At 40.6% G+C, this 26,759-nt stretch overlaps 1 protein-coding gene across 1 annotated transcript; it reads left to right on the forward strand.

Moving 5' to 3' along the window:
- The first annotated feature begins 18,857 nt into the window (after positions 1-18,857).
- PPP1R3G (protein phosphatase 1 regulatory subunit 3G) lies at positions 18,858-26,257 on the forward strand. Its single transcript, XM_026715062.2, has one exon. The coding sequence runs from the start codon at positions 19,228-19,230 to the stop codon at positions 20,281-20,283; it is 1,056 nt and encodes a 351-aa protein (XP_026570847.1). The 5' UTR covers positions 18,858-19,227; the 3' UTR covers positions 20,284-26,257.
- Positions 26,258-26,759: the final 502 nt, after the last annotated feature.

Below are 26,759 nucleotides of genomic sequence, written 5' to 3' on the forward strand. Positions count from 1 at the left end.
GTCAGGAGGCGGAGGAGAGCCAGCGAGCCCCGCCCAGCGGCGGGGCAAATATGAGGGTTTAACGCATGGTCAGTGCGTACGGCTGAAGCATCTGTTTCCTTACTTAGGTGCCAGGAACAGAAGGGACGGTTTGGGAATAAAATGCTGTTTAGGGCACAGAGTACTTTGAAAACCTTAGACCAAAGTCTCCAACCTTGCCAACTTTAAGACTTGTGGACTTCAATTCCCAGAATTCCTCAGCCAGCTTTGCCTTAGAGCGTCCTGGCTGAGGAATTCTGGGAGTTGGAGTCCACCCTTCTCAAAGGGGGCTGAGGTTGAAACACTGCGGTAGAGCAAATTAAAGGAAAACAGTTGTAAGAAATTGAACAAACGGGGCTGTAACTAGACCTGATTCAATGAGTAGTGATGAAATCCTAACCCAAAGTGAAAATTTAGTCTCAGGTCTGTCCAGGGAAAAGGGAAGCTGGGATATATCCTGTATACAAAATGTGAGTGAAAAATAAGGCCAAGATGTGATATTTGTGAGCTGTAATAATCAATTTTAATATTGAGATTTTTCAATTCAATTCCCTTGGCAATGTGTGTGTTGCATCCTGTATTTCTTATACCTTAGACAAATTGAAGTGTGGACTAAATACCATTTCAATTCATCTATGAATCCTCGATTTTTATCCATGTGGTTCTTATCATTGTTTCTTTTTCAAATCTCATTTTACTGAGATGATAGGACCTCTGGACAAGAGTATATCAAGGTTACATTCAATGCTAGTAGTCGATATCAAGTTGAAACAATTAAAGATGGCTTTAAGGTGCCTCAACTGTGAACCAGGAGGAGCAAGATGTAATTTCTTGATTGTTGTTCTTATTTTTGATGTTATATAAAACCATTTACCAAGGCATGTGTATGAAGAAGAGCCCTTAGAGTTACCAAACTGTGAATCTCACGTTTTTTGAATATCAAATCTGGAGTTCACAATCTTTTGAGATAGATTTATTCTTCCATTTTTTTTAAAAAAATTAGCAATATAACTTTTGGGAAGGAAGTAGGGCAAAAGTGGAAGTTATGAAATATGCATCTAAGTAACCCAAAGACTCATGTAATCGAGGTGTAGGGTTAAACCTTTTAAAAGCTTAAATTATGTATCTTCATCCTGGAACTGTTGCTTGCATGAGACTATGTGAGGGAGTTGTAAGTCCGCAAGTCTTAAAACTGCCAAGGTTGGACAGCCTTGCTCTAGTCTAACCAAAACCACTACCTAGGGTTGCTATGAGACAAACATAAATTTACTTTATTCTGACCATTTCCATAGGGGCAGAGAAAGAAAGAGGGAGGTAAATCAATCATTTGCTGACCTGCCTACAGGTATTCATTTACCTCTTTCCCTCCAAGTGACATATCTAATCAATGTTCTTTTTATATCCAGCTTTAGAAATGCTTGCTCTAGAGGGTGAGGTGTTCCAGGCAATTGTGTGCCAACAGAGACATTAACACTTAAACGTTTATGTATACCAGTTGCAGCCACATTGCCAAGTAACCGTGGTCTATAAATTTTGCATGTAACCACAAAATGAGATTTTATTTTATTCTCCTGCCCCCATGAAAAAGAATAAGAATTTCTTAATTATGAACATGCCTTTTTACGTGCAATGTCTCTTTTTCCTTTGCAATAACTTTCTGAAAAAAAATATTGGTGTGAGATTTGCCTTTAAGGCAAAGAGCCAAAATAGACATAATTGGATCACTAATCTACAGTTGGCTCTGACCTCAAGCTAAATCACTTACCTCTGGTATTTGTGCTAGTGCTATTAGCAGTGGAAACTAGCAGCTATATGGACAATTTATTGGGGAACTGACTAGCACTTGGGGAAAGTATTAAATTGATTTTCTCTGCACTCCAGTTTCTCTTCGCCCCAAGTTACTTTTCATGAGAAGAAATGGAATGTGGTGAGATCCATTCACATTCTTCCCATGTTATACTTTCTTGGCTCTAAATAATTGTATAGATTTGTTGCATACAAATGTACTTTGGCCAGGGAATGAAATAGGTAGTTTGTATCCTCTAAGACTTGACACGGGAATAAGTACTGCCTGATAAAACCAGTAATGCAAACAGCAGAGTGACTATATAAAAATAATTTCACATTATAGGAAGGACTTAATAGGTGGATAAAAATGACAAATCCAGTCTAAACATCTCGCCAACTATTCAAACAACTACCATAATAATACATTAAGCTTGTATGCTGCCTGGCTCTGAAACAATTCTGGGCAGTTCACAATAATCAAACAAAGAAATTACAATTAAATAAATAAAAGATAAAGATAAAAGATGACAGATCAGGTGGAATGAAGTGAGGAATCTCACTGTACCTTGCCAAAGGCTTGGACAAAGAGCCAGGTTTTTGTGACTTCCAAGCAACAGTAGAATGGGATATTGAGGAAACCTCATTCCAAAGGGCGGTGCTGCTGTAGAGAATGCATGCTTCAGGATCCCAACAGATGATATTGTTTCACCAAAGGAACCCAGAGAATGCTACTCCTGCAAGTTTAAAACGATCGGGCTGATGTTACGGCTGACAGGTGATCCCTCAAGTTATGCTCTGTTCAATTTTATAGGTAATAACCAGCACCTTGAATTGCATCTAGAAGCAAACTGGCAGCAATATTGCTTGGGCAGCAGAAGTATTATACCTAAACATGCCCATCACAGCTAGCACTGCTGCATTCTGGACCAAAGAAAGCTTTTGGATGGTCTTCAAGGGAAGCCCCATGTAGACCATGTTGCAGTAGTCAAGATGCAAGGTGACTAGAGCATGATTGATTGTACAAAGCTCCTTTTCTTGTCCCACTATGGGAAAGTGCATAACTAACACACCAGATGGAGGCTTGGTAACACCTGCTCTTCAAGCAGGAGCTATAAATCTGGGAACACCTTTAGATTCCATACGAACCTGGAGTGGTACCCCATCCAAGGTCAAAAGTGGAATACTCCCAGATCTGGGTCTGCACCCACAGCAACCCAGTCTTGGTAGGCTTGAATTGGAGGCAGTTTCTTCCCATCCAACCTCGCACAGCTTCTACTAAAATATATATTTGTTGAGCATTATAATGAGGTCTTATTATCACTTCCTAAGTCTTCATTATGGAAACATTATTGACCCATTAGGATGCCAGCCAGAATAGCTAGAATCAAACTAAACAACTATACCAAGCTAAATTGAATGCACAGCACTGACACTGTAATTGCCAATTGCCGGAGAAGCCTCAAGCAAGGCATTCTTGCATAGCTAATGTCTCTGCAAGCTTTCAATACCCAGTGCTTCTTGGAGAAATGATATTAGGATTCTTGTCTGACAGAATACTTAACTGAAAAGATCATTATTTACTGAAGGAACTAGTCCCTTTCTAACTGGGAGGAAACAATAGATACAGGAGTAGGGGAAGACTAGTGGGGACATTTCTTAAACTCAGGATGTTTTGTACGTTTGTTTCAAAGATAGAATAGAATAGAATAGAATAGAATAGAATAGAATAGAATAGAATAGAATAGAATAGAATAGAATAGAATAGAATAGAATACTTTATTGGCCAAGTGTGATTGGACACACAAGGAATTTGTCTTGGTGTAAATACTCTCCGTATACATAAAGAAAAGGTACATTTGTTAAGAATCAAGAATCATAATGTACAACGCTTAATGATAGTCATAGGGTACAATCAACAATCAAACCATACTAGGAAACAGTCAATATAAATCATAAGGATACAAGCAACAAAGTTACAGTCCTACAATCACAAGTGAGAGGGGATGGGTGATAAGGAGTGATGAGAAGATTAACAGTATTAGTAGTGTACACTTTGTAAATAGTTGAACAGTGTTGAGGGAATTATTTGTTTAGCAGAGTGATGGCTTTAGATAAATAGTTGCTATAAGAAAGCCTTCACTAAATTAGGATCATGGTGCGATGAAAGAGGCATCAACTCATTGACTAACCATGTTCACTGTCACGTTCCTTCTTGCACAAGTAATCATCAACTTATCACTATTTTTGAGCAGCCATTCAATGTTACATTGCCATTGAAAAAAATGACTTACAAGCATTCCTAACGCTTAAAATGGTCACAGCATCTCCTTGGTCACATGACAAAATTTTTTATATATTTATGATAATTACAGCACCCAAGGGATATATGATCACCATTTATGATTTTCTCAGCCAGTTCGTAACAAGCACAGGCAATGGGTGAAGCAAAATTCTCTTAATAACCACACCATTCTTTAACAACAGCAAGGACTTAACAACTGTGTTTAAAAAAAAAAGTCATAAAATCCATCATGATTCATTGCGTCCATCACTTTGCTTCACAATGGAAATTCTGGTCCCAAATGTGGTCATAAGTCAAGGACTGCCTGTACCGCAATGGGAACAAAACTCCTATGGATGGAACTTTTTCCCATGGATGCAATTCTTCCAACTGCAAATAAAAAATGCTAATAATGATGGAAATATTTAATTGGACTTAGGGTAGAGGCAAATAATTAGAGCCATCTTCTTCCTTTGCTAGAGTTTCAATCTCCCATGTTCCAAATTATTTAAAATTAAACATGCCAGGATCACCTACATGGAGCTACTTCCAAGCATTCGTGTCATCTGTACCATTCTGTCTAATTGAAAATCAAGGTATAGCTGAATTCCAAATCATCTGTTCACTATCAGGCTAGTTTAAACAGCCCTTGCAACCAAAGTGATACACAAATATGCTTTAAAAAAGCATGACTATTGCAACTACTAAAACCATATAATCCTGTTAAAAATGGAAAAGAATGGGGATATAAATAGGACAAAATTAACCAATCAACTAATGTAGTAGCCATTGCAATAGTGAGACTAGATCCAGGGATGGATGGAATGGTTATCATAATCCCAATGTAAAGGATCACAACTGGAAAACTGCTCTCAGTTATTTGTATTTTAAGTATTTATTTATTGGGAAAGCCTCATACTGTTCAATCACAAGATCCTGGCAATTGTATGATACTATGGTTCAGGTTGCTAAGATTCACTTCTCGCTCATAAAGCATCTTGTCTAGCTGAACTACTTGCTTGAACATATTCCTCTGGATAACTAAAATAACAAGTAACGTGAGGAAAGAAACATAGATACATCCATTAAGATAAAGTGTAAAAACTAAAAAAAAAATGGATCAGTTAAAGCAGAATTGTTCAGAGTTGTCACATTGGTCAAAAACATTTGATTTCTTCTCTCTATATATGTGCCCAGGATACAGTTCTTATAACTTCTTAACTGAAAACCTAGAAGTATATCAGACTGCAATATGGAGCAGAAAATTGAATTAGGGTAATTTAATTTTAATTTTCATGCATTCCAATTAATGTGTTGCAATTAGGGCATAATTAAATACAAATGATTTGTATACTTTTAATATCATGTTTGTTTTATTCTACTGATTTGAAATGCTGTGAAAAATTTGTTCTTCCAGTTCTTCAAAATACTACTTTGCTGAAATGGAAACCACTTATTACATTAAAACACATAGAATGATTCATCTAAATGCACAGATACCCCATTTCCCTACAGAAGGAGTGATCCATCATCCTTCTGAATCTCTAATTTATCTTTATAACTTTAAACAATATTTTCTCCAAATATTTTCCCCAACTTTCTCTATGCAAAAACCTTACAGACATAGGTTAGCAAGCGAAAAAAGGAAATTGCCTTTTCCATGTTCTATAATAGATTTCAAAGCTAACCGGAGATTTAAACCCAGGCTAGATAATATGACATCCCAATTTACTGCCTTCTCAGAGTGCTGGGCTACAATTGCCGTACTTCCTGAGATTGAGGCACTGCTTCCATATTTGGATTGCAAAACTCCATATTACCACTAAAAAAAGAAGTTTCTATGGATTTTACCTTTCTACTTGTTGCCATCTATAGGGGGCAGCACTCATCTCAAGGGCACTGAGTCAGCTCTGTCCAAAGACATTTTCGCGCTCATGTGGCCAGCATGAGATGGAGCACTGTTATCTTCCCACTGAAGTGATACCTATTTATCTACTTGCATTTGTATGTATTCAAACTGCTAGGTTGGCAGGAGCTAAGGTGAGGATGGGTGCCCACCCTGTTGCTTGGAGTCCAGGTCTCAAATTTGGGCTGCTGGCTTTCTAGCCAACAAGGCAGCATCTTAATCACTGAGCCATCCCGCTGGCAGAAAAAAGGAACTTTGAATATCATTTTACTGCCTCGTATTATCCATCAAGAGTGTTAAAGTCAATTTGCATGGTAGCCTTCCTTAAAGGAATTGTGCTCTAATAGACAAGGAATGAATCAGATTGGAGCAAGCTATGATAAGGTTTGTCAGACAAAAGTGCTGCTAGACTTGCCTTCTTTAGCACTGTTGCATGGCGTTTGGTTGTGGAAATCAATAGGTTGGGAAGGTACCAGATGTCAGGAATCACATGCAGTAAACTAGAGTGTTCGGGGCTATACTGTTAGTTTTGGAAAGCAAATGTTTGCTTGTATAAATATACATTTTATGTGTGTTTGCACATTACATATTTATATTACAACACCACTTTATAGCAAACCTGTTTTTGGTAGAGAAAAGTGTAAAAGCATGTAACTAATGTACATGCCGTATGTAAATGTTGACTGAAATCATTAAAAACCTAAGGTTTCCAACAGAGCCTGAAAATATAAAGAAAGGTTTGCCTGGTGCAAAGATAAATCATAAAAAAGATGCCAAATAACCAAAGCTTTCTGTAACAGGTAATTCTTGATTTATGACCACAATTGAGCCCAAAATTTATGTTGCTAAGTGAGAAATTTGTTAAGTGAGTTTTGCCCCATTTTACAACTTTTCTTTCCGCATTTGTTAAGTGAATCACTGCAGTTGTTAAATTAGTAACATTGGTTACTGTTAAGTGAATCTGGTTTCCCCAGTGACCTTGCCAGAAGTTCGCAAAAGAGGATCACATAACCCCGGGACACGGCAACCGTCATGAGTCAGTTGCCAAGGGTCTGAATTTTGATCACGTGACCATGGGGAAGCTGCAATGATCGTAAGTGTGAAAAACGGTAATAAGTCACTTGTTTCAGAGCCATTGTAATTTTGGTCATTAAGTGAACTGCCGTAAGTCAAGGACTACCTGTAATCTGCTTTTAAAAAGTCTCTTAAACTTCTTTTTAAAATAATCAGACAAAGGGATAAATGAAAGAGAGGAAATTATTCTGCTATATGTATATCTGTATATGTACATAACACCAGGATTGTATTTCAGCATGTTGTGACTGCCATTTAGTAGCCAGCCAGATTTTTAGAGAACGTTGATGCACCCCTGCTTATGTATACCACTGCTTATTAATACTACAAAATTGCTTATTAACAATATAAAGTATATAGGAAAGCCAGCTTGGTGCAGTGGTTAAGGCATCAGACTAGAAACCGGGAGACTGTGAGTTCTAGTACCACCTGAGGCTCAAAGCCAGCTGAGTTACCTTGAGCCAGTTATTCTCTCAGCCCTGGGAAAGGAAGCAATGGCAAAAGACTCCTAAAAAAACTTTGCCAAGAAAATTGCAGGCATTCTCCAAGAACTGGACACAACTGGATGAAAGAAACAGAAGAAGACAGAAAAAAAGAAAAACAGTATGTATAGCTATCCACAAAGGGATGGAGCATTCAGCTTGAAGGTTTAGAAAAAGTTAATGAAATGTGTTTCCTTTTACTGTCCAAAGAGCTGAAGTAGACAACATTTCCTGTGGGAATTTTTAATGGAAAAGGCAGGCTCAGAAAACAACTCTTGCACTGCAGTTAAAACACTGCTAGCTGACTGTTATACTCCAGACTCGTTAATCTGAGACTCCTAGAGCTCCCTCTTGTATAAAATGAACAGACAACATTCAAGTATTCTGGTGGGTGTTTAGCACCAAATGTGGGTGTTATACATTTTATTTTAATTCGGTTGTTTATTTCAACAAAATCACACTGCACTACATATAAAAATATTCATAGTCTTTGCACCATGCCTTCCGGCAGACTTTAAAAGAAGTGTAGTGCCAATTAACCAAGCATTTTGGCAACCAGGCCGTCCATGTTTAATTCCTGCTAAAATTTATTTAGATATTTTATTTCCTTCTTTCGGCTTAACTTCATTTAAAATTGTACACAGAGGATCTATGCAAAAATGCTGGAAACCAATTTGCATTATTGTAGTAAGACTTGTAACAATATGGAGATAGGCTAGCTTAGAAAAAAATATGAAAGATCTTAAGATTGCTTTGCCTGTCAATTGAACTCTAATTTAAGTAAAGTATTTATGTGAATTTGGCTCTAATTGATGTGAGTGAAAATTATGCTTAAGTTCTGGAATATTAGCTTCAACAGGGAGCAGTGAAGGACAGAACTGGTTTCCATAGCTTGCAGAGAAAATAGTAATGCAATGTGGCTTTTTAAAATAATATTAGTAAGAGAAGATTCAGAAAATTTGTCGAGTTTTCCACAAGGATAGTAAAGATGGATTGTAACAGGAAAATATTAGTCTTGGGAATACTAATATTTTTGTTTCAGGATTTATATTTTAGGCATCGCAGAATCTATGTACATGATGAATGTCTGTTGAATATCATCAACACATTATCCACTTTAGAGAAAATATAAAACAAGAATGTGTTCTCACAAAGTAATTTGTGTGTATCCTAAAACAATAACACATCATCGTTTTGGGCTCATTTAAAATTTTGAGTGCACTGAAGATGCTCCCACAAAGTGACTCTCATGGAGCTACAGGATGAGGGAGAAGTGGGAAAACAAGCTTTACTGGCAGAAAAACTGATAAGTTTGCCGTCTGCTTTGATTTTTATTTTCTGAAACTACCTATGGAATGACATGGAGGCCAGATACAGAAAGAAGAAACCAGAGGCTGCAATTGCACTATCTTGCAGATCAACTTCACATTTAATTAAAATAATTTGAAAGGTTGGATAACCAGTAAAAGCTTGTTTGCCTACAGTGCTGTTGAATCAGGTGGGGTGACACTTTCAGTGTCAAGTACATACAGATACTTTGCCCCTAAGTTTTGTTGTACTTAGTGGCAGTTGATCTGTTTCTTCCATCCTTGCTTTAGCCCTCTCCTCTAGCTTTAACTTGGGGAATTTTGTTTGTTTGTGTGCTTTATGGGTTTCTTTTATTGTCTCCTGTTTGAGGATTACTTTAATGAAAAGCAGGCCAACTCATTATAAAGCAATAAAATGCTTAGAATAAGGTTTTAGCTGTTTTCCTGTGCTGCAGCAGTTCTGCATTCCATTCCAATACCTGTGATCTCCTGGGGCAAAATCTAGCCCCAGATTTTTGTAAAAAAACAGAGCCATTGTCTCTTCTTTCCTTTCCTGAAACCAGCTTTTGAACTTATAAACCTTCCCAGGTGCATTTTAACAACATATATAAGGGCTACAAGAAATGGAACAATTGTCTCTATCCAGTTCAATTGAAATTTCATTGGGAAGAGTAACTGGGATGCCTCATTCTGCTTTTTTTTCCATTGCACAATTATTCTTTTCTAATTATTTCTATTTCTGTTCTGTTCAATTCTTTTGTCTAAGCCCAGTTTTATTTTGTTGACTTCGTGGTATTACCATATGCATACAGGGACGCTACAGATTTTAAAATGGTAACATTAGGATTAGGTTTTATTTAAAAAAACAAAACAAAATTACAGTTGAACATTTTAGGTGTTGTAATTCCGTATGTTTACTGACCAGCGATCTTGACAGAAGCAATAATAATATGGTAAAGTGGTAAAATAGTAAGCAAAACCTAGTACCAATAAAAAAATAAATTTTTTAAAAACACCACACAAACAGAAAATAAAAACAACAAAACAAAGAAGAGAATTAATTCTTGATAGGTTTTTCAAGCAACAGAATAAAATTTAGCAACATTTGAAGAGGTTGTATCATTCTAGCTGGGCAATAAGCAATGTAAACAGAGTGGATGAGTGGCCAGGTGCGTGACTAGAAAGAATGATTATGAAGTGAGTGCATGTGTCCTTTTTAAAAAAGAATCATAGAAAAGGAAATGAAATGAAAATTCAATGGCTCCAATTTCACATGGACAAAACCAGATAGTAATGGGTAGCATATTTATGATAGAAGTTTTTTTTTTCCAAGTTAAGAATAGTTTTAATTCTGAGGTGGGTGGCATATAAATTTAATAAATAAGAATGTAGCCTCATTTGGGTAATGAGCTGGGTAGACAACACTTTTTAAAAAGAATTCTTTAGGTATTACAAGTTGGTCTAATTGCCTATCCATACACATTCATATGGGTAAGAGCTGTTTTTTTATCACTAACTCCTGCCTTTCTGAGAGGATGGGGTACTAGAGGCAGAAGCTGCTAGACTGAGGAAGAAGCAAATGGAATTTAACTTCTCCCACAGACCTTCTACAGATTCAGAATTAAATGCTGGAAATTTCTAGGAAAAGCAAATCAGGTAAAGAGGAACACCCCCACCCCCCCGCCAAGGGACTAATTTCTTCCTGCAGAAATAAAGACTTCAGCCAGGAAACTATATTAGGTCCTTGATTCATTTTTTCCTATATGCTAGACCAGAGGTGTCAAACTCGCATTGTCACAGTGATGTTACGTGATGTGTCGGGACTTTTTTCCCCTTCGCTAAATCAGGCGCGGGCAGAGCCAGCATGTGATGCATCCGGCCCGCAGGCCACAAGTTCGACACTCCTGTGCTGGACTATTATACACTGCTCAAAAATATAAAGGGAACACTTAACACAATGTAACTCCAAGTCAATCACACTTCTGTGAAATCAAACTGTCCACTTAGGTAGCAACTCCGACTGACAATCAATTTCACATGCTGTCGTGCAAATGGAATAGACAACAGGTGGAAAGCATAGGCAGTTAGCAAGACAACCCCAATAAAGGAGTGGTTCTGCAGGTGGTGACCACAGACCACTTCTCAGTTCATATGCTTTCTGGCTGATGGCTTGGTCAGTTTTGAATGCTGGCGGTGTTTTTACTCCAGTGATAGCATGAGACAGAGTCTACAACCCACACAAGTGGCTCAGGTAGTGCAGCTCATCCAAGATGGCACATCAATGCGAGCCATGGGAGGAAGGCTTACTGTGTCTGTCAGCGTAGTGTCCAGAGCGTGGAGGTACTACCAGGAGACAGGCCAGTACATCAGGAGATATGGAGGAGGCCATAGGAGGGCAACATCCCAGCATCAGGACCGCTACCTCCGCCTTTGTGCAAGGAGGGACAGGAGGAGCACTGCCAGAGCCCTGCAAAATGATCTCCAGCGGGTCACAAATGTGGTTGCTCAAACGGTCAGAAACAGACTCCATGAGGGTGGTATGAGGGCCCGACATCCACAGGTGGAGGGTTGTGCTTACAGCCCAACACCGTGCAGGACTTTTGGCATTTGCCAGAGAACACCAAGATTGGCAAATTCGCCACTGGAGCCCTGTGCTCTTCACAGATGAAAGCAGGTTCACACTGAGCACATGTGACAGACATGACAGGGTCTGGAGACACCATGAAGAATGTTCTGCTGCCTGCAACATCCTCCAGCATGACCAGTTTGGCAGTGGGTCAGTAATGGTATGGGGTGGCATTTCTTTAGGGGGCTGCACAGCCCTCCATGTGCTCCCCAGAGGTAGCCTGACTGCCATAAGGTACCAAGATGAGATCCTCAGACCCCTTGTGAGACCATATGCTGGTGCGGTTGGCCCTGGGTTCCTCCTAATGCACAACAATGCTAGACTTCATGTGGCTGGAGTGTGTCAGCAGTTCCTGCAAGACGAAGGCATTGATGCTATGGACTGGCCTGCCCGTTTCCCAAACTTGAATCCAATTGAGCACACCTGGGATATGCCTTGCTCCATCCACCAACGCCATGTTGCACCACAGACTGTCCAGGAGTTGGGGGATGCTTTAGTCCAGGTGTGGGAGGAGATCCCTCAGGAGACCATCCGCCACCTCATCAGGAGCATGTCCAGGCGTTGTAGGGAGGTCATACAGGCATGTGGAGGCCACACACACTACTGAGCCTCATTTTGACTTGTTTTAAGGTCATTACATCAAAGTTGGATCAGCCTGTAGTGTTTTTTTCCACTTTAATTTTGACTGTAACTCCAAATCCGGACCTCCATGGGTTGCTAAATTTGATTTCCTTTGGTAATTTTTGTGTGATTTTGTTGTCAGCACATTCAACTGTGTAATGAACAAAGTATTTAATAAGTATATTTCATTCATTCAGATCTAGGATGTCTAATTTTTGTGTTCCCTTTATTTTTTTGAGCAGTGTAGTAGACTTCTACCGACTTATGGTTTGCTGAAAACATTGCGTGTGTTTCTATAAATCAGGCTTAATTTTTTGTAAGTTTTACTTTTTTAAAGTTTTATTTTGTTTATTGTTTGTGTAATTGACCTCTATTCATATACCTATAAACAGCATGTCCAGGAAGTTGCATTATAAAAATTATTTCTTTGCCTCCTCTCACTGCCTCATTTACGCTTTTTATTGCCAGAAAAACCCATCTGTTACACCCCAGTGTGAGGGAGAGAGATTGGTTGAGGTGCTCCCTAGAACAGTCGTTGCCAACCATGGGCCAGGGACCACTGGGGGGTCTGTGAGAAAATTTTGGTGGTCCACAGAGAAATGTCACCCCTAAAGCAATTCATCCAGGCTGTGTGGGAACACAAGGCTGTGCTGCCCACATCACCCGTGGGAACACAAGGCTTGCGTTGCTTGCATTGCAAACAACACGAGGTAGTGAGGGGAGGGAGGAAAGGTTGGAGAGGGGAAACTTGCCCCACACACCTGGCCTGGCCACCGGGATACTTCTTTCCACTTCTTCTTATCTTTTGGATACACATGAGGAAAGCAGCCACAGTCTTTCTTTCTCTCCCCCAAACTCCACCAGAAATGAGTCCTTGGGACCCTGCAAGGCATCCTGCTCCAAGAGGCTGCGCCATTCTGACAGAGTTTGTGGGAGAGAAAGAAAGACTTCTGCTGCTTCTGCTGCTTTCCTTGCATGAAGCCAAAAGTCTCTCTCTCTTTCTCTCTCTCTCCCCCAGAGAACAGAGCTGGAGACAGTATCCTGCAATCTCAAATAAAGAAAGATCTGTCGGTAGGAAAACAGGGTGGGGAATTTTCCTGCAGATTTTGGGGGTGATTTTCCCAGGGTCTCTGGTCTGCAGGATTTAAAATTATGAGTTTGGTGGTCCCTGAGGTCCAAAAGGTTGGCAACCCCTGCCTTAGAAGATTGATGGTGGTGATGGCAGGAACTATGAAGCTGCTACTCCAAGGCAGAGAATCATGGACAGTGTGCAGAACCAGGAGGCTTCTGGAACAGGAGGTAGATTTGTGCTCAGCTAGAAAGAACTTACTATCTTGTGATAAACTTGGTACCTGAAGCTAACGGAGAAAGGATGGCAGAACATCATTAACCAATAATCACTCTTTTCCTAATTTCTTCAATGAAAACACCACCATCTTGGTGGAGAACAATGTTAGGAATCTAAAGAATTTTTATTGTCTTGTTTTCATTGGGGCAAAATTGTAATGGCTTGATTTGACCACCATATAGCTGAGATTTTGCTAAGAATATTTTGTTGCAGTAAACATGAATAATGTAAGAGCTGAACATTAAACAGTTAAATTTTGTTAAATTTTGAGTTTTATGGGAAATATAATCAAGGCTTGAAAAACTATGCTCAGATATTTACAATTTTTTTTCTGCTTCTTTTCTATGTGTATTTAAAAATCAAGATCAGACTTTAGGGTTTAGCAAAAATGAGAACCTTAGCTTTGGAAGGCTTTATCTTTAATCTTCTTCCCTGCAATAATGAACAAGAGAACATAAGGCCACTTTAAGCCCAATGCAATCTCCCACAATAGGATAGTGCAAAAGGAGAGTTGCAGCATGCTGGCTAGCCAGCTTTGGAAGATTATGAGTTAAGCTGGCCAAGATATCATGGGAATTATGTGATTAATATAAATGTTAAGAATAGATATGGTGCCAATATCCAACTTCGTCTTCAGGTCAGGATTTCTTTTGTCAATTCACACAATGGAATTTCAAACAGGAATTTTCATCATGTTTGCACAATTGCAGGAGCAAACAGTAATCCACCAAAGAGTTCTCAAGGTCCAGACCCCCCCCCTCCTTTTTTTTAGTATTTTTATTTGATTTGTCAATCGCTTACAAGATACAGGTATAAGAACAAATATAGTTCTGTATACATGAGGTAGATAATTATAAGAAAAATAAAAAAACAATAAGACAGGGATGGTAGGCACGATTGGTGTGCTTATGCACGCCCCCTACAGGCCTCTTAGGAAGTGGGTGAGGTCAATTGGAGACAGTCTAAGGTTAGAGTTTTTGGGGTTTGGGGAAGAAACCACAGAGTCAGGGGTTCCAAACATTGACCTCTCTGTTGCTGAAGTCATATTTTCTGCAGTCAAGTTTGGTGCGGTTAACCTTGAGTTTGTATCTATTGTGTGCTCTTGTATTGTTATGATTAAAGCTGAAGTATTCATTTGCAGGTAGGACATTGCAATGTATGATTTTATATACTATATTTAGATTGGACCAGAGGCGGCGTAGTTCTAGGTTTTCTAGGTCTAGAGTTTCAAGTCTGGTGGCATAAGGTATTCTGCAATGAGTAGAGGAGCGGAGAACTCTTGTGAAATATTTCTGGACTTTCTCAACTGTGTTAATATCAGATACATGATATGGGTTCCAGACTGATGAGCTGTATTCAAGTATAGATCTAGCAAATGTTTTGTATGCTGTCGTTAGTAGTGTGATACTGTGTTTCTCCAACAATACGCCCCCCCAATAGGAAGACCCAGCATGTTTTCTAGGCATAAAATGAAATTAAGCCCCTTCCCCCCAAATTTAGGCCTAGTTTAAAACATGCAAAATTGGGGGGGAAGGTGTGGGGGGGAACTTGCCATTAGGAGTGCCCTGCGGGCACCTACGCCTCACCATCAGCCACTCCTAACACCATGGTGGAGCACGGGGGGCTCCCTTACCCCTCCCTTACCTGGGTCAGCAGGCGGGTGGCATCGGTGTGGATGTCCAGCAGCGTTTCAGCTGCTTCTTAAGTCTCTGTAGCTTCCATGGTTCCCAACGGTGCTGGCGCCTCTCTCACCAGCGCCGCCTCCAACAACAGTGTCTGAGTCGCTCCCGCTTTTCCCCCATCCCTGTAGCAACAGGAAAAAAAAGATTTTGAGGTACCTGGGAGTGCTGCACGCTGCATTTTGGTTTAATCCCGAGCGGCTGTGTGGGCGTGAGAAGAGTCAAGCGAGTGTCGCTGCTGCTGCTACCTTTGGTGCTCCAGCCTCAGGCTCTGCAAGTTTGCAAAAGTCCCGGTGCGCAGCCCATTCCTGCATTCCAAGCACCCAGGCTGAGTTGCAGCTGTCCCTCTTTCGCCAGCGCCATCTCCAATAACAGCGGCAGCAGCAGCGGGAACCATGGAAGAGTTTTAGCTGCTTCTCAGGTGGGGGAGATGCTTCCGTAACTTCCACGATTCCCGGCGCTGGCGAGAGAGCATTATTTTGCAGTATCCTTCTCTTGGAGTGGGGTGGGAATGGAGAGATTTTGCAGTATCCTTCCCCTGGATTCAGGTGGAAATTGAGATTTTACAGTATCCTTCCCCTGCCATGCCCACCAAGCCACACCCACCAAGCCATACCCACAGAACCAGAAGTAAATTTTTTGAATCCCACCAGTGGTTATGCATAAATTAAAACTGCAAATGTCAGAATACTTAAGTGAAAGATTTGCAATTATAAAGGCAGTCTGTTTTGTGTTCTAGCTAACATGTCCAATGCACATTAGTTAGTATCCTAAAAGTCTACAGAGGAACAAATAGAAGAAGTTGGTTATCATAGAAATTATAGTACACAGAAGTTCTCCACTGTATTCAGTTTTGAGGAGAAGCTGTACATCAAAAATCAAAGACCTCTTCAATCCAGTGTTTGGTAGTCAGCCAAGTGCTCACTGAAAAATCATAAGACATGAATGTACACTAGCTCACATAGCATGTTAAAACATGGGATTACACTAGATAGTATTGAAACCCAATCCATTGATTAACCTACATTTGACCGCTGCTTTATATTGTAAGCTACCTAGAGTTGCTGTTGTATACATTTGATTAAGTCAGTAAATCACACCACTTTGTCATCCTAAAGAATAAAGGCTGATTTAGGAAGCATACTTTATAATCTTTTTAGAAAAACAGCCATTTCAGATTTGAAGAAAGAAAATAGTACTTTTGATACTGCTCCAAGTTCATGTCCAACAAACTGCTTTGGGGGCTGTTGTTTGACACACACACCCCGCCCCACAAAAATGCAGTTGCATAAGATAGTAAATTTGCCCCCCTAAGAGTTTTTGAAGAAATTTAATTAAATCACTAAAGTTCAGAGAGATACATCTGGGACCAGTGATTTGTTTTGTCATTAGCAAGTCTAGAACTCTCATTCCTTTCATTGTTGCAAACAACTGCCAGATATGAATTGTTATTTAGTTTTTAAAGATAATATCTATTTATCATTTTCATGCCTGATCACCACCTGATTAGACAACTGCAATATGCTTTACATGGAGTTGCCTTTAAAGACACCTTACAGAGGAACCGCTGTTCGGAAATGCTGTTGAGGAAAAATTGAAGATAAGATCTTTTCTGGAGAGCCTTTGGCCTTGATGCCATATGTTGTGTTTGGGGTTTTATTTGTTCCATGTTTATGGTACAATCTTAACTTGGTTGTTTTCTTGCAGATGTTTCATTACCCAAACTAGGTAACATTATCAGTGCTGATGCAAGAGTGCTGATGATGTTAGGTAGTTGGGTAGTGAAACATCTGCAAGAAAACAACCAAGCTCAGAAAGCACCTAGGATCCCACAGTTCAACTTGAGGTACAAATATTCTCTCCTATTGTGTGAGCTGCTAAGAGTCCTGTGATGGAATACAAATTTGATGAATAAATAATAACTAAAATAAATGTACAATGCCGTCTATGGGAGAAGGGGTAAAAAAAGTCAAGAGGATGGCTACAATAGTGCAGCTGAACCTGTTTCCTTTTTACATGTGTGCATCCCTCTTAACGATTCAAGGAAAGTTAGGACTGTTAACATACACAAAAAAGCATTGTGTGGACTAGTTTTGGGCTGTCATATGTATCACCTTAGAAAAAACAATTTTATTATTTCTTTATGCTATATAATTAATGTGTAATGCTAATACACTACACATTATTTTAGTCAAAAGCCCAATAAGAAATGTTTATTTATGTTGCATTTTATATACAGATACTGGTAGTCCTCAATTTACAACAGTTCATATAGCAATTATTCGAAGTAACAAAGATCCTGAAAAAAGAAACTTATGACCATTTACACTTATAACCACTGTAGCATCCTCATGGTCACATGATGGGCTCATATTTATGATAGTTGTGATCACTTTTAGTGACCTTTTGACAAGCAAAATCAATGGGAAAGCCAGATTCACTTAAAAACTGTGCTAGTAGCTTAACAGCTGCATGATTCACTTAACAACTGTGGCAAGAAAGGTCATAAAAAATGACTTTAAAAATGTCTCACTTAGCAACAGAACTTTTGGACCCAGTTGTGGTCGTTGAGATATACCTGTACTGCACACTTCGTTCAATCAATACAAAGCAATTTGCAGTGAATAGTATCAAGAAAATCCAAAAATACAGGACAAGTAAGAGAAATAAAGGCCCTGATGCCAGTGTACACCCCAAATTATATAGAATGGACACATTTTGGGAATCTTGCTAAAGGCCAGGATGCTACAGACACTGTACCACAAATGGGAGAATGTACTTTAGTTGTGTGGGACAATAATTTAGAACAGTGATCTCCAATCATGGCAACTTTAAGCCTGACAGACTTCAACTCCCAGAATTCCCCAGCCAGCTTTGCTGGCTGGAGAATTCTGGAAGTTGAAGTCCGCCAGGCTTAAAGTTACCAAGGTTGGAGACCCCTGGTTTAGAAGACACATATTCAGGGGTCCCATTCATCTCATTTGGCCCAGGGCAGGAGTTGCTTGGTGAACCCATCTGTTAGAACATGTGGGCGAGTCGACTCTTTTTGGGAATAGTGTTCCTGTCAGTATCCAGCAGGAGCCAAGCTATGAGGGATCCCATGGACGATTTTCAGATATTTTTGAACCCAGCCATCTCCTCTCCGGTCTCCTTTTCTGCAGTGATTCGGTTGGCCATAAAGTGCAAAAGAATCGCCAATAAACCTTTCCAGTTCAATGCATAGTAATTGTCTACTTTAAGGCTTATAGCCAACATACTGACCTCCCCCCCCCCAAATTCCCCAATCGCAAAAGAGAAAAGAATAGACGAGGAAGAAGGGGGTGGCAGCTAATGCGGTGGTTGACTAAGGCAGGAGTCACCAACCTTGGCAACTTTAAGCCTGGAGGACTTCAACTCCCAGAATTCTGGAAGTTGAAGTCCACCTGGTTTAAAGTTTCCACCGTTGGAGACCCCTGGACTAAGGGCTTGAACCAGGAAAAGAGTTTCCTGTGGAGAAAAAGGCTTCTCTTATTTCACTTCCTCTCCGGGAGCTCCTCACTCCCCAAAACTCTTCTCAACCTTGCAGAGATGCCATATGAGGAGTGGGGGGAAAGGGGGCGCGGCAAGGCCGCGCCTACCGCGTCAGGAAACTGGGCAGGGCTTTAAAACCATTCGGCCCCGCCCGAGGGGAGGACTCGTTCCCGCTCAAATTATTATATTCCATTTAACACCCCCCCCCGCCCACTCCACACACACTTTCCTCAGGAGAGTGACCCGCGCCCGCCCGCTTCCCAATTTGCCGCGCGGAGTGGCTACGTGCCTTTGAGCTTGTGGCGAATGTCTTTTTCCCCCTCCTGACGGGTTCTTGTGGGAGGTCCCGCCCCGCCCCGCCCCATCCTTCCTCGGGGGGAGGGGCAGGGAGAAAGGCGAGGGGAAAAAGGGGGCGCGCCTCCTCGTCCGAGGGACTTTTTTTTTTTTTTTTTTGGCTTCCCCTACACAAAAAGCGACCTACTTTGAAACGGAGCGGCGCCCACGGAGCCCCGAAACGGGACGGGAATAAAAAAGCCAAGCTGGCTTCTCCCGAGGCGGGAGCTTTGGCGTAGCGTCGGCGCCATGCAATGGAGAACCGCGGCTCGGCAGTCCTGAGTTTGGGGCAACTTTTTGCTCCCTTCGGGGAGCACCAGCCCAACGAAGAAGCCTCCTTAGCCCCAGCATGGCGAGAAGACGCCGAGGAGGAGGAGGAGGAGAAGGCGACGGCGGCGGAGAATCGGCAGCAACAGCGAGACTGCCCGGGGCCAGCCGCCCGGGAGAAGGACGAGGAGGCGCTGCTGGAGCGGCGCCGTCGCCGCGGCCGCTCCTTCTCGTTGCCGGACAGCCCGTCTTTGGCAGCGGCGCGTTTCTTCCAGAGGAGGCGGCCGCCGGGCGATAGCGACGAGAGCGAGGATGAGGACGACGACAACGGGGCGGCTTCGCCGACGGGGAGCCTCCGCGGCGGCGGCTGCTGCACCAAATGCAAGAAGCGGGTGCAGTTCGCCGATTCCCTGGGCTTGTGCTTGGCCAGCGTGAAGCATTACAGCGCGGCCGAGGAGCCGCAGGTGCCCCACGCCGTCTTGTCCCGCTTGCAGAGCTTCCCCATGAGGCAGAGGGACTTCGAGGACTTCACCGCCGCCTTGGCCGAGCTGGGGGGTTGCGCGTCGTCGTCGCCTTTTCCTCGGCCGCCGCCTCAGGTCCCGCTCCGGCTCGCGACCCCGTTGGACGAGGCGGACCAGGGAAACGGCGCCGAGGAGCGGCTGCGGCGGGACCGCGTCTGCCTGGAGGAGGTGACGGGGACGGCGCTGGCCGGGGCGCCCACGGACGTCCGCGGCGTGGTGAGGGTGCGGAGTTGCCCCGGCTCCAAGGAGGTGACGGTGCGCTATACCTTCAACGAGTGGCTTTCTTTCCTGGACGTCCCGGCTCTGCTGCTCCCCGATGGGGGGGACCTTCCGGATGATGCCTCCGCTCCGGTCGAGCGTTACCAGTTCTCCCTCTGCCTTCCTCCTGGCTTGCCAGACGGGACGGCCGTGCATTTCGCTATCTGCTATCGAAGCCAGCAAGGGGAGCATTGGGACAACAACGGCGGGGCCAACTATACCCTCCGCGATTGCAGCTCCGAGATGTCAGCAACTCCCCTGTGATGAGGAGACTCGGGAGGCGGGTGCCAGGCGGCTCTTCCCAGAGCCTGAAATTGCTCCAGGAACCAGCCTAAGTTGCCTTAAGTTACTACTACTACTACTACTACAATCTCCCGGAGTCCTGCAGCACAGCGTCCTAAGGGCTGAACCTTTCCACGACTTGCCTTTGTGCCCCCTTCCTTCCTTTCTAGCGGTCCAAACTTGAGATAGCCGGCCATACCTTCGCACTTTAGTCATCGTGCCGCCAAGCCTTGCGGGCTTCAAGTTGGACCGAAGAGGCAGCCGAATGGGAGAATCGCGGTCCGGCTTAAGAGAGAGAAGCGTGCATTTGCCTTGTTGCACAAGAATCGTGACTGTTTCTGGCACGTTTGGCCAGGAAAACGAGAATGTGCTTTAAGACCCATTGGATAGCAGTTCTGGTGAAGTCTCCTTGGCGGGCATGGGTATCTGAGGGGATATATCCACTTTTGGGCATGAAAAAGAGAATGAACCTACAGTAGGATTGGAACTTTGCCCCCTTTAAAGCCATCTGTTGATTTGGGCTGCTCCTTCCTATTTTAGGCAGTGACTTCTTACAAACCCTGAAAGAATGCTGCTCGAATTCAGAACACTTCTCTGGGAATTGGATAACTAGAGCAAGGTTGAAAAAAAACATCGTTTGAATGGGTTTTCCCCTTTGCCTGTTGTGCCTTAGAACAAAGCTTTATGCAATCTATCAGTCTATAAAGGGTAAGTGATAGAGAGGTGTGTTGGAAACTACTTAAAGATTATTTACACTTCTCAGCAGAAATTGATCAGGTCTTGAAGAAATGGTGCATGGTTTGCATTGAAAATTATAATGTCTGCTCCATTATCCAGGGATCACATGTCTTAAGAACAATTCATACTCTGTTTGGAGATCTGTATAAGCTATGAACTAAGTATGTGAGAACTCAAATCTGAGTGACTATTAGTAGGTTGACTCTTGTATATGTCTAGACTGTGACCAAAGGAAAATGAGGTACAACAGTATCTAAATGCAACTTGCATCCCCCCCTCCCCATTGAAATGTCCTCGTCTATAAAATTATTACAAGTAAATTGATAGCTACTCTCTTGGGTCTTTGGCTCCTCTATCAGTTAGCCATAAATAGTGAGAATTGCAAATACAACTAACATGATTTTCTGCTTCATGATTACTTCATGCAGATTCTATATATCCAAATCAGTTCATGAAGTTTAAAAACTTAACTGGCAGTGATAGATGGAATGCACAACACTGAATTGCAATTTTCAAGGGACAGTTAAGTAAATTGTTGATTAGTTGAATAGTTTCTTTCAGATCTCCTCAACTAAGCGGTAAAAAAACTGTTTAGCAATCAGGTTGAATTAAGGTCTCCTTAATGTAATTCCCTTCATATGTAACTGCGCAGAGTTGGCTATGTGATGGGTGGCTATATAAACCTTTAAATAAAATAATACATTTGAATATTTGCCTTTCAAGGACAAAACTGCAGGTGTATGTGATAATGTTCTGCATTCTAAATTCCTCTGATTTCAATTTGCAGAATCCTTAGACACTATTGCCTGTAGTCTAGGAATCCAGAATGTTGTAAAATCTAATGCATATGAAGAATCTCAGAAATTCCAAAAATACTTCTCTAAATTTGGGATCTTTTTAAATAAGTCATTCTCAGCTTCTTTTAGGGAAAAAAAAACTTTTCTAAAGTTTCTGGAACTCTTGAAAGATACAGATATACAGGCTTGGTAGTTTGAAGTAACTAATTTTCTCCTACGAGTATTTGGGAGAGAAATACTGTATAAAATGCCACATTTAATAGTGAGGGTGAAAGGAGATTATAAGAAGATAAAAGCTCTGCTTTTTCAAGTTTTGCAATTGTAATGTCCTGTGATTGTATCTTTTATTAGGTGGTGTTTACAGGTGTAAACCCTAAGTGCCTTGGCCAGATGTGGCCTTCAAATAGGTGTATTGCCTGTTTACATATTGGTGGGGTCCCCTACATATGCTGTTGTATTCCTGTAAAGGAGATAGGACAAGCATTTATTTTTGTTGTGTACAGCAGTCCTAACTTTTCTAGCTACTTGCTGATTAACATCTATTTAGAATGTAATCATTATGAACAATATGCTTTCTTTTTTTAACCTTGAGTATTACTTTAAAATTTTATGGTGCTCCCAATTGACAAAAGTATATATTAATCGGGCACTCAGCAGATGAATAGGGACGAAGATTAGACTATAATTGAAATTTAAATGCTATACAGCCAGTATGGAAAGAGGCATATTGATTTGTAGTACGTTAATTTTTCAAAAAAAGAAAAAAGGTTCTTGTTGCTGAATCAGCACATTTATTTGTTCAGTATTCAAGAAGAAAATCATTAGTCATTTAAAAAAGATGATGTATAAATGCACAAATTCCTGTAGAATTTATGATTTCTTCTTAGTATTATTCCCAAAATGAAAAAGTTGAAAAATTGAAAAAAATATTCCTTTTGGAATAGAAAATACTTGATTTAGTGCCAGTCAGTAGTGAGTCATAATTCATTTCCAACATAAACTTTCCTGCCACTACTGCCTTAAGTGGTAAGATCGTATTATTTCAGGAAATTTATAACTTCTCTGAAATAATTATACATATAAGGGGATAGATCGGTTATGTGACAGGACAAAACCTCTTATGTGGTATCTAAATATTCACAGCAGGAATCAGAAAAAATTGACAAAAACATGTGCTTTTTTAGTAAAAGCCAGTAAAAACTGGTTTTACCAAAATATAGAAAACACGTCTCCTGGGCATAGTCTTGATGAAAAAATACTCAGAGGATACTAACAAATCTTCCTGAGATCTTTGGTTTGTGTACAATATGTTAAATCTATAAATAATGTATAAACGGGAGCAATATCAAACATGCTTCTAATGCCTTTATGGAAGCAAATGAAGAAAGGGTTATCGTTGAACTGGGTAAGAATTTCTTTAAATATGCACTGGGAATACACTAAGCAAATACTGTCAACACTTTCTAGAAAATAAAATGTTTTTCAAAATGAATAAATTATATTCCTGCTTTGCTACACATGACAATTCCTGCCTTTGGTGCAATGCTTTGTGGGTGTATGTGGGTGTTTTGTGTCTTAACCAAGCCTTTGCAAACCTGCAAAGGAGAGGCAGCGGGATTTCAGGAAGTCTTGATGTTACACTGGATTGGCAAGATTGTATGATTTCTTAAAGCCCATATGGATTAAACAGCAGTAAAGGCTGTGTTTGCTTCTATTTGTTGTGTTTAAAATATCAGAGCATTGATTTTATGTGAAAGAGAGATTAATTCTCTTGACAGGTTTTGAACTTAGATGAGGGAATAGAAGGGAAACTTACCAAATTTGCAGATGATACTAAGCTGGCAGGAATAGCTAACACCCAAGAAGATAGGCTCAAGATCCAGATGGATCTTGACAGACTAGAACACTGGGCCGTATCTAACAAAATGAAATTCAGTGTAGAGAAAGGTAAAGTCCTACACTTAGGCAAGAAAAACCAAAAGTACACATACAGACTGGGTGAAATCAGGCTCAATAACAGTAATTGTGAGAGGGATCTTGGAGTCTTAGTGGACAACCAGCTAAATATGAGCCAGCAGTGTGCAGCTGCCACCCAAAAAGCTAATGCAATCCTAAATTGTATTAACAGAGGGATACAATCAAGATCAAGGGAAGTACTAATACCACTCTATAAAGCCTTAGTAAGACCACACCTAGAGTACTGCATCCAGTTTTGTTCCCCGCATTATAAAAAGATGTTGAGACTCTAGAAAAAGTACAGAGAAGAGCAACTAGGATGATTAGGGGAATGGAGGCTAAAACATATGAAGAACGGTTACAGGAACTGGGCTTGGCCAGTCAAGTAAAGAGAAGGACCAGGGGAGACATGATAGCGGTCTTCCAATATTTGAGGGGCTGCCACAGGGAGGAAGGGGTCAAGCTATTTTCTAAAGCGCCTATAGGCCAGACAAGGAATAATGGATAGAAACTGAACAAGGAGAGATTTAAATAAAAATAATAAGAAATAAGGAGAAACTTTCTGACAGAACAATCAACCAATGGAACAGCTTGCCCTCGGAAGTTGTGGGAGCGCCATCACTTGAGACTTTCAAGGAGATTAGACTGCCATTTGTCAGAAATGGTGTAGGGTCTCCCACTTGGGTGGGGGGTTGGACTAGATGACCTACAAGGTCCCTTCCAACTCTGATTATCTGTTAAATCTGTTAAAGCTGTGACAGAGCAAACAAACAGAAATTGAAATTTTTCAATATGTAACCAGCACTGGTTGGTCTATGAAGCTAACTAAGCTGGTTAGTACTTGGATGGGAACTCTGGAAACCCCAGGATGATGGGCCTTTGGAAAAAAACATACTAAATAAAGAAGTAGCAGACCATTCCATATTCTTGCCAAGAAAATCGTGTGTGTGTGAAGACTTCAAAAATGACCTCAGTTCAAAGCCTTGACTTACTTTATCACCATTGCTTTTTTCTGTTCTGTTCTGTGGTTAGAGGGTCAATCCAGAATGTGCTGCAAAATAAAAGTGACATTGAATGGTGAGATTAAGAAGTGATGTTTGTTTTCATTTTAAATGCCAAAAGTCCAGGCCATCTCGGACATTTTTAATAGTATTGTGAAATATGTTTTGAAGGAAAGATAAAATACATTTGATTTTTCCTAATGTTCTTCCTGCCATTGATGTGCTGAGATAACTTGCTCCCAGTTGGATTTCTCTTGAACTTTGTTTATATTCCTGAATTTAATCCTTTGTGAGAAAATTTGCACTGGAATTGGTAATCCCGTCCCCTCAAATATACAGTACTTTGCTGCTAGTCCTTTTTCACATGAAGAGATACAAGCCATTTTACTATTTTTGACTGTTGCCTCTTGAGAGTCAGTGATGGTGATCTAAAATTCAAATCAAGAAATAAATGTTATCCCAATTTGGATTGGGGGTACTAGAAAAGCGGGACCAAAATGCCATATTCAGCAAGTCTGACTTTGATAAATATAATCAATGAATTAAACCAATACATTGTAGTATGGTCAGATACATTGTATGGCTGGACATATTTCATTTGAAAGAATGCATTTGACTACCTTATTCTGAGAACACAGTAATGTCAAAACCTTATTTTTTTGCTTCAGGAGATAGACACATTTTTATGATGCATATATTTTCCTCAGTTGGAATATTTTTCAGAGGGACAGAAGAGAAAGTTTGGTTCCAGAATTTTTCATAGTACTACTGGATTCCTTAGTTTTATGTTTCTATAGATGAATGGGTCTCCATGAGATTTTTAAAGTGTTTAGTTATACGTTCTTTAACATGTTCAGGTATTTTGATAACTTTTTGTTATTAATTTGAAATGTACATATCTATGTGCTCCTAAAGTTAACTGGTCACTACTCATTATAAAAATCAGTTCCTAACAGTAGAAATCCAACTGAAAACAGAGATTTTGCTTTTCTGCTTTAGTGTTACTAACTTCTGGGAATGAAGACATTCAGATTGCAATCCTAGAAATATTTATTCAGAGGTAAATGCTATTGATGATTTATGTATACTTAACTAAGAAAAATAATCAAAATATTTAACAGTAATTTTACATTAGCTGTATTCATGCAAATTATTCTATGCAGATAGTGGTATATTCCACCATACCATTGTCTTGTACTGAATTTTTAGTGTGTCTTTCTGGGCCTTCATATTCTTAATTTGTTTACATTTGTCCCCCCCTAGTGAAAGACATTTGGGTGTGTGTGTGTGTGATGTTAGCTTTGGACATCCCATATCTATTCCTGGGTTGGGATTCTGGAGTATGTATAACTGTCTCTATCCAAGTTCACCATAGCAAATATACACTGTTCAAATGGACTGAAACAATTACTTGAAGTATTTGGAAATGCTGTTCAATAAACCAATATGGAGGAATGTAGAATATTCTTTCTCAGTCTGTTTGATGAAGCAATGATGTGAAGATAGAATTCTTATTTTGGATGGTTTCACTTTCCTGCATTGTAGAAGACCTGCATTTGCATGTCTGGAAGCTCTTGTGGTTGTAGCAAACATTCTATGAGGCAACTGATCCAATTTACTAGAACTTAAAGTGATGAATTTATACTAATTGAGCATGGTTTACAAAAACACGGCCCATAGCATTTGATAGCATTTGATTTCTAGAAGCCACTAGATTTCACAAGCTTACATAAATTATGACAAAACTAAATCAAATTGATCCATAATCTTGGAAGTTAGTTTGCCATTTCAGTTTCTACAGTCCTGCATAGAAATCAAACTTGGCCAATTATGGCTGCTGCTTGCCTTACCTACAAATTTGCTTTGGCAAATTTCTCTATTCCAGAGTTATGGATGGAAATGGTTTGGGGGTTATATTTACTTATCTGATATGGCTCACAGGCACTTTTGTATGTTCTTAAATAAC

Source organism: Pseudonaja textilis, chromosome 3, assembly GCF_049901715.1.
Source record: "Pseudonaja textilis isolate UNSWEBS1 chromosome 3, rPseTex1.2, whole genome shotgun sequence".
Classification (NCBI taxonomy): domain Eukaryota; kingdom Metazoa; phylum Chordata; class Lepidosauria; order Squamata; family Elapidae; genus Pseudonaja; species Pseudonaja textilis.

Coding starts and splice junctions, on each gene's coding strand:
- PPP1R3G (XM_026715062.2), top strand. CDS start 19,228: ATGGAGAACCGCGGCTCGGCAGTCCTGAGTTTGGGGCAACTTTTTGCT.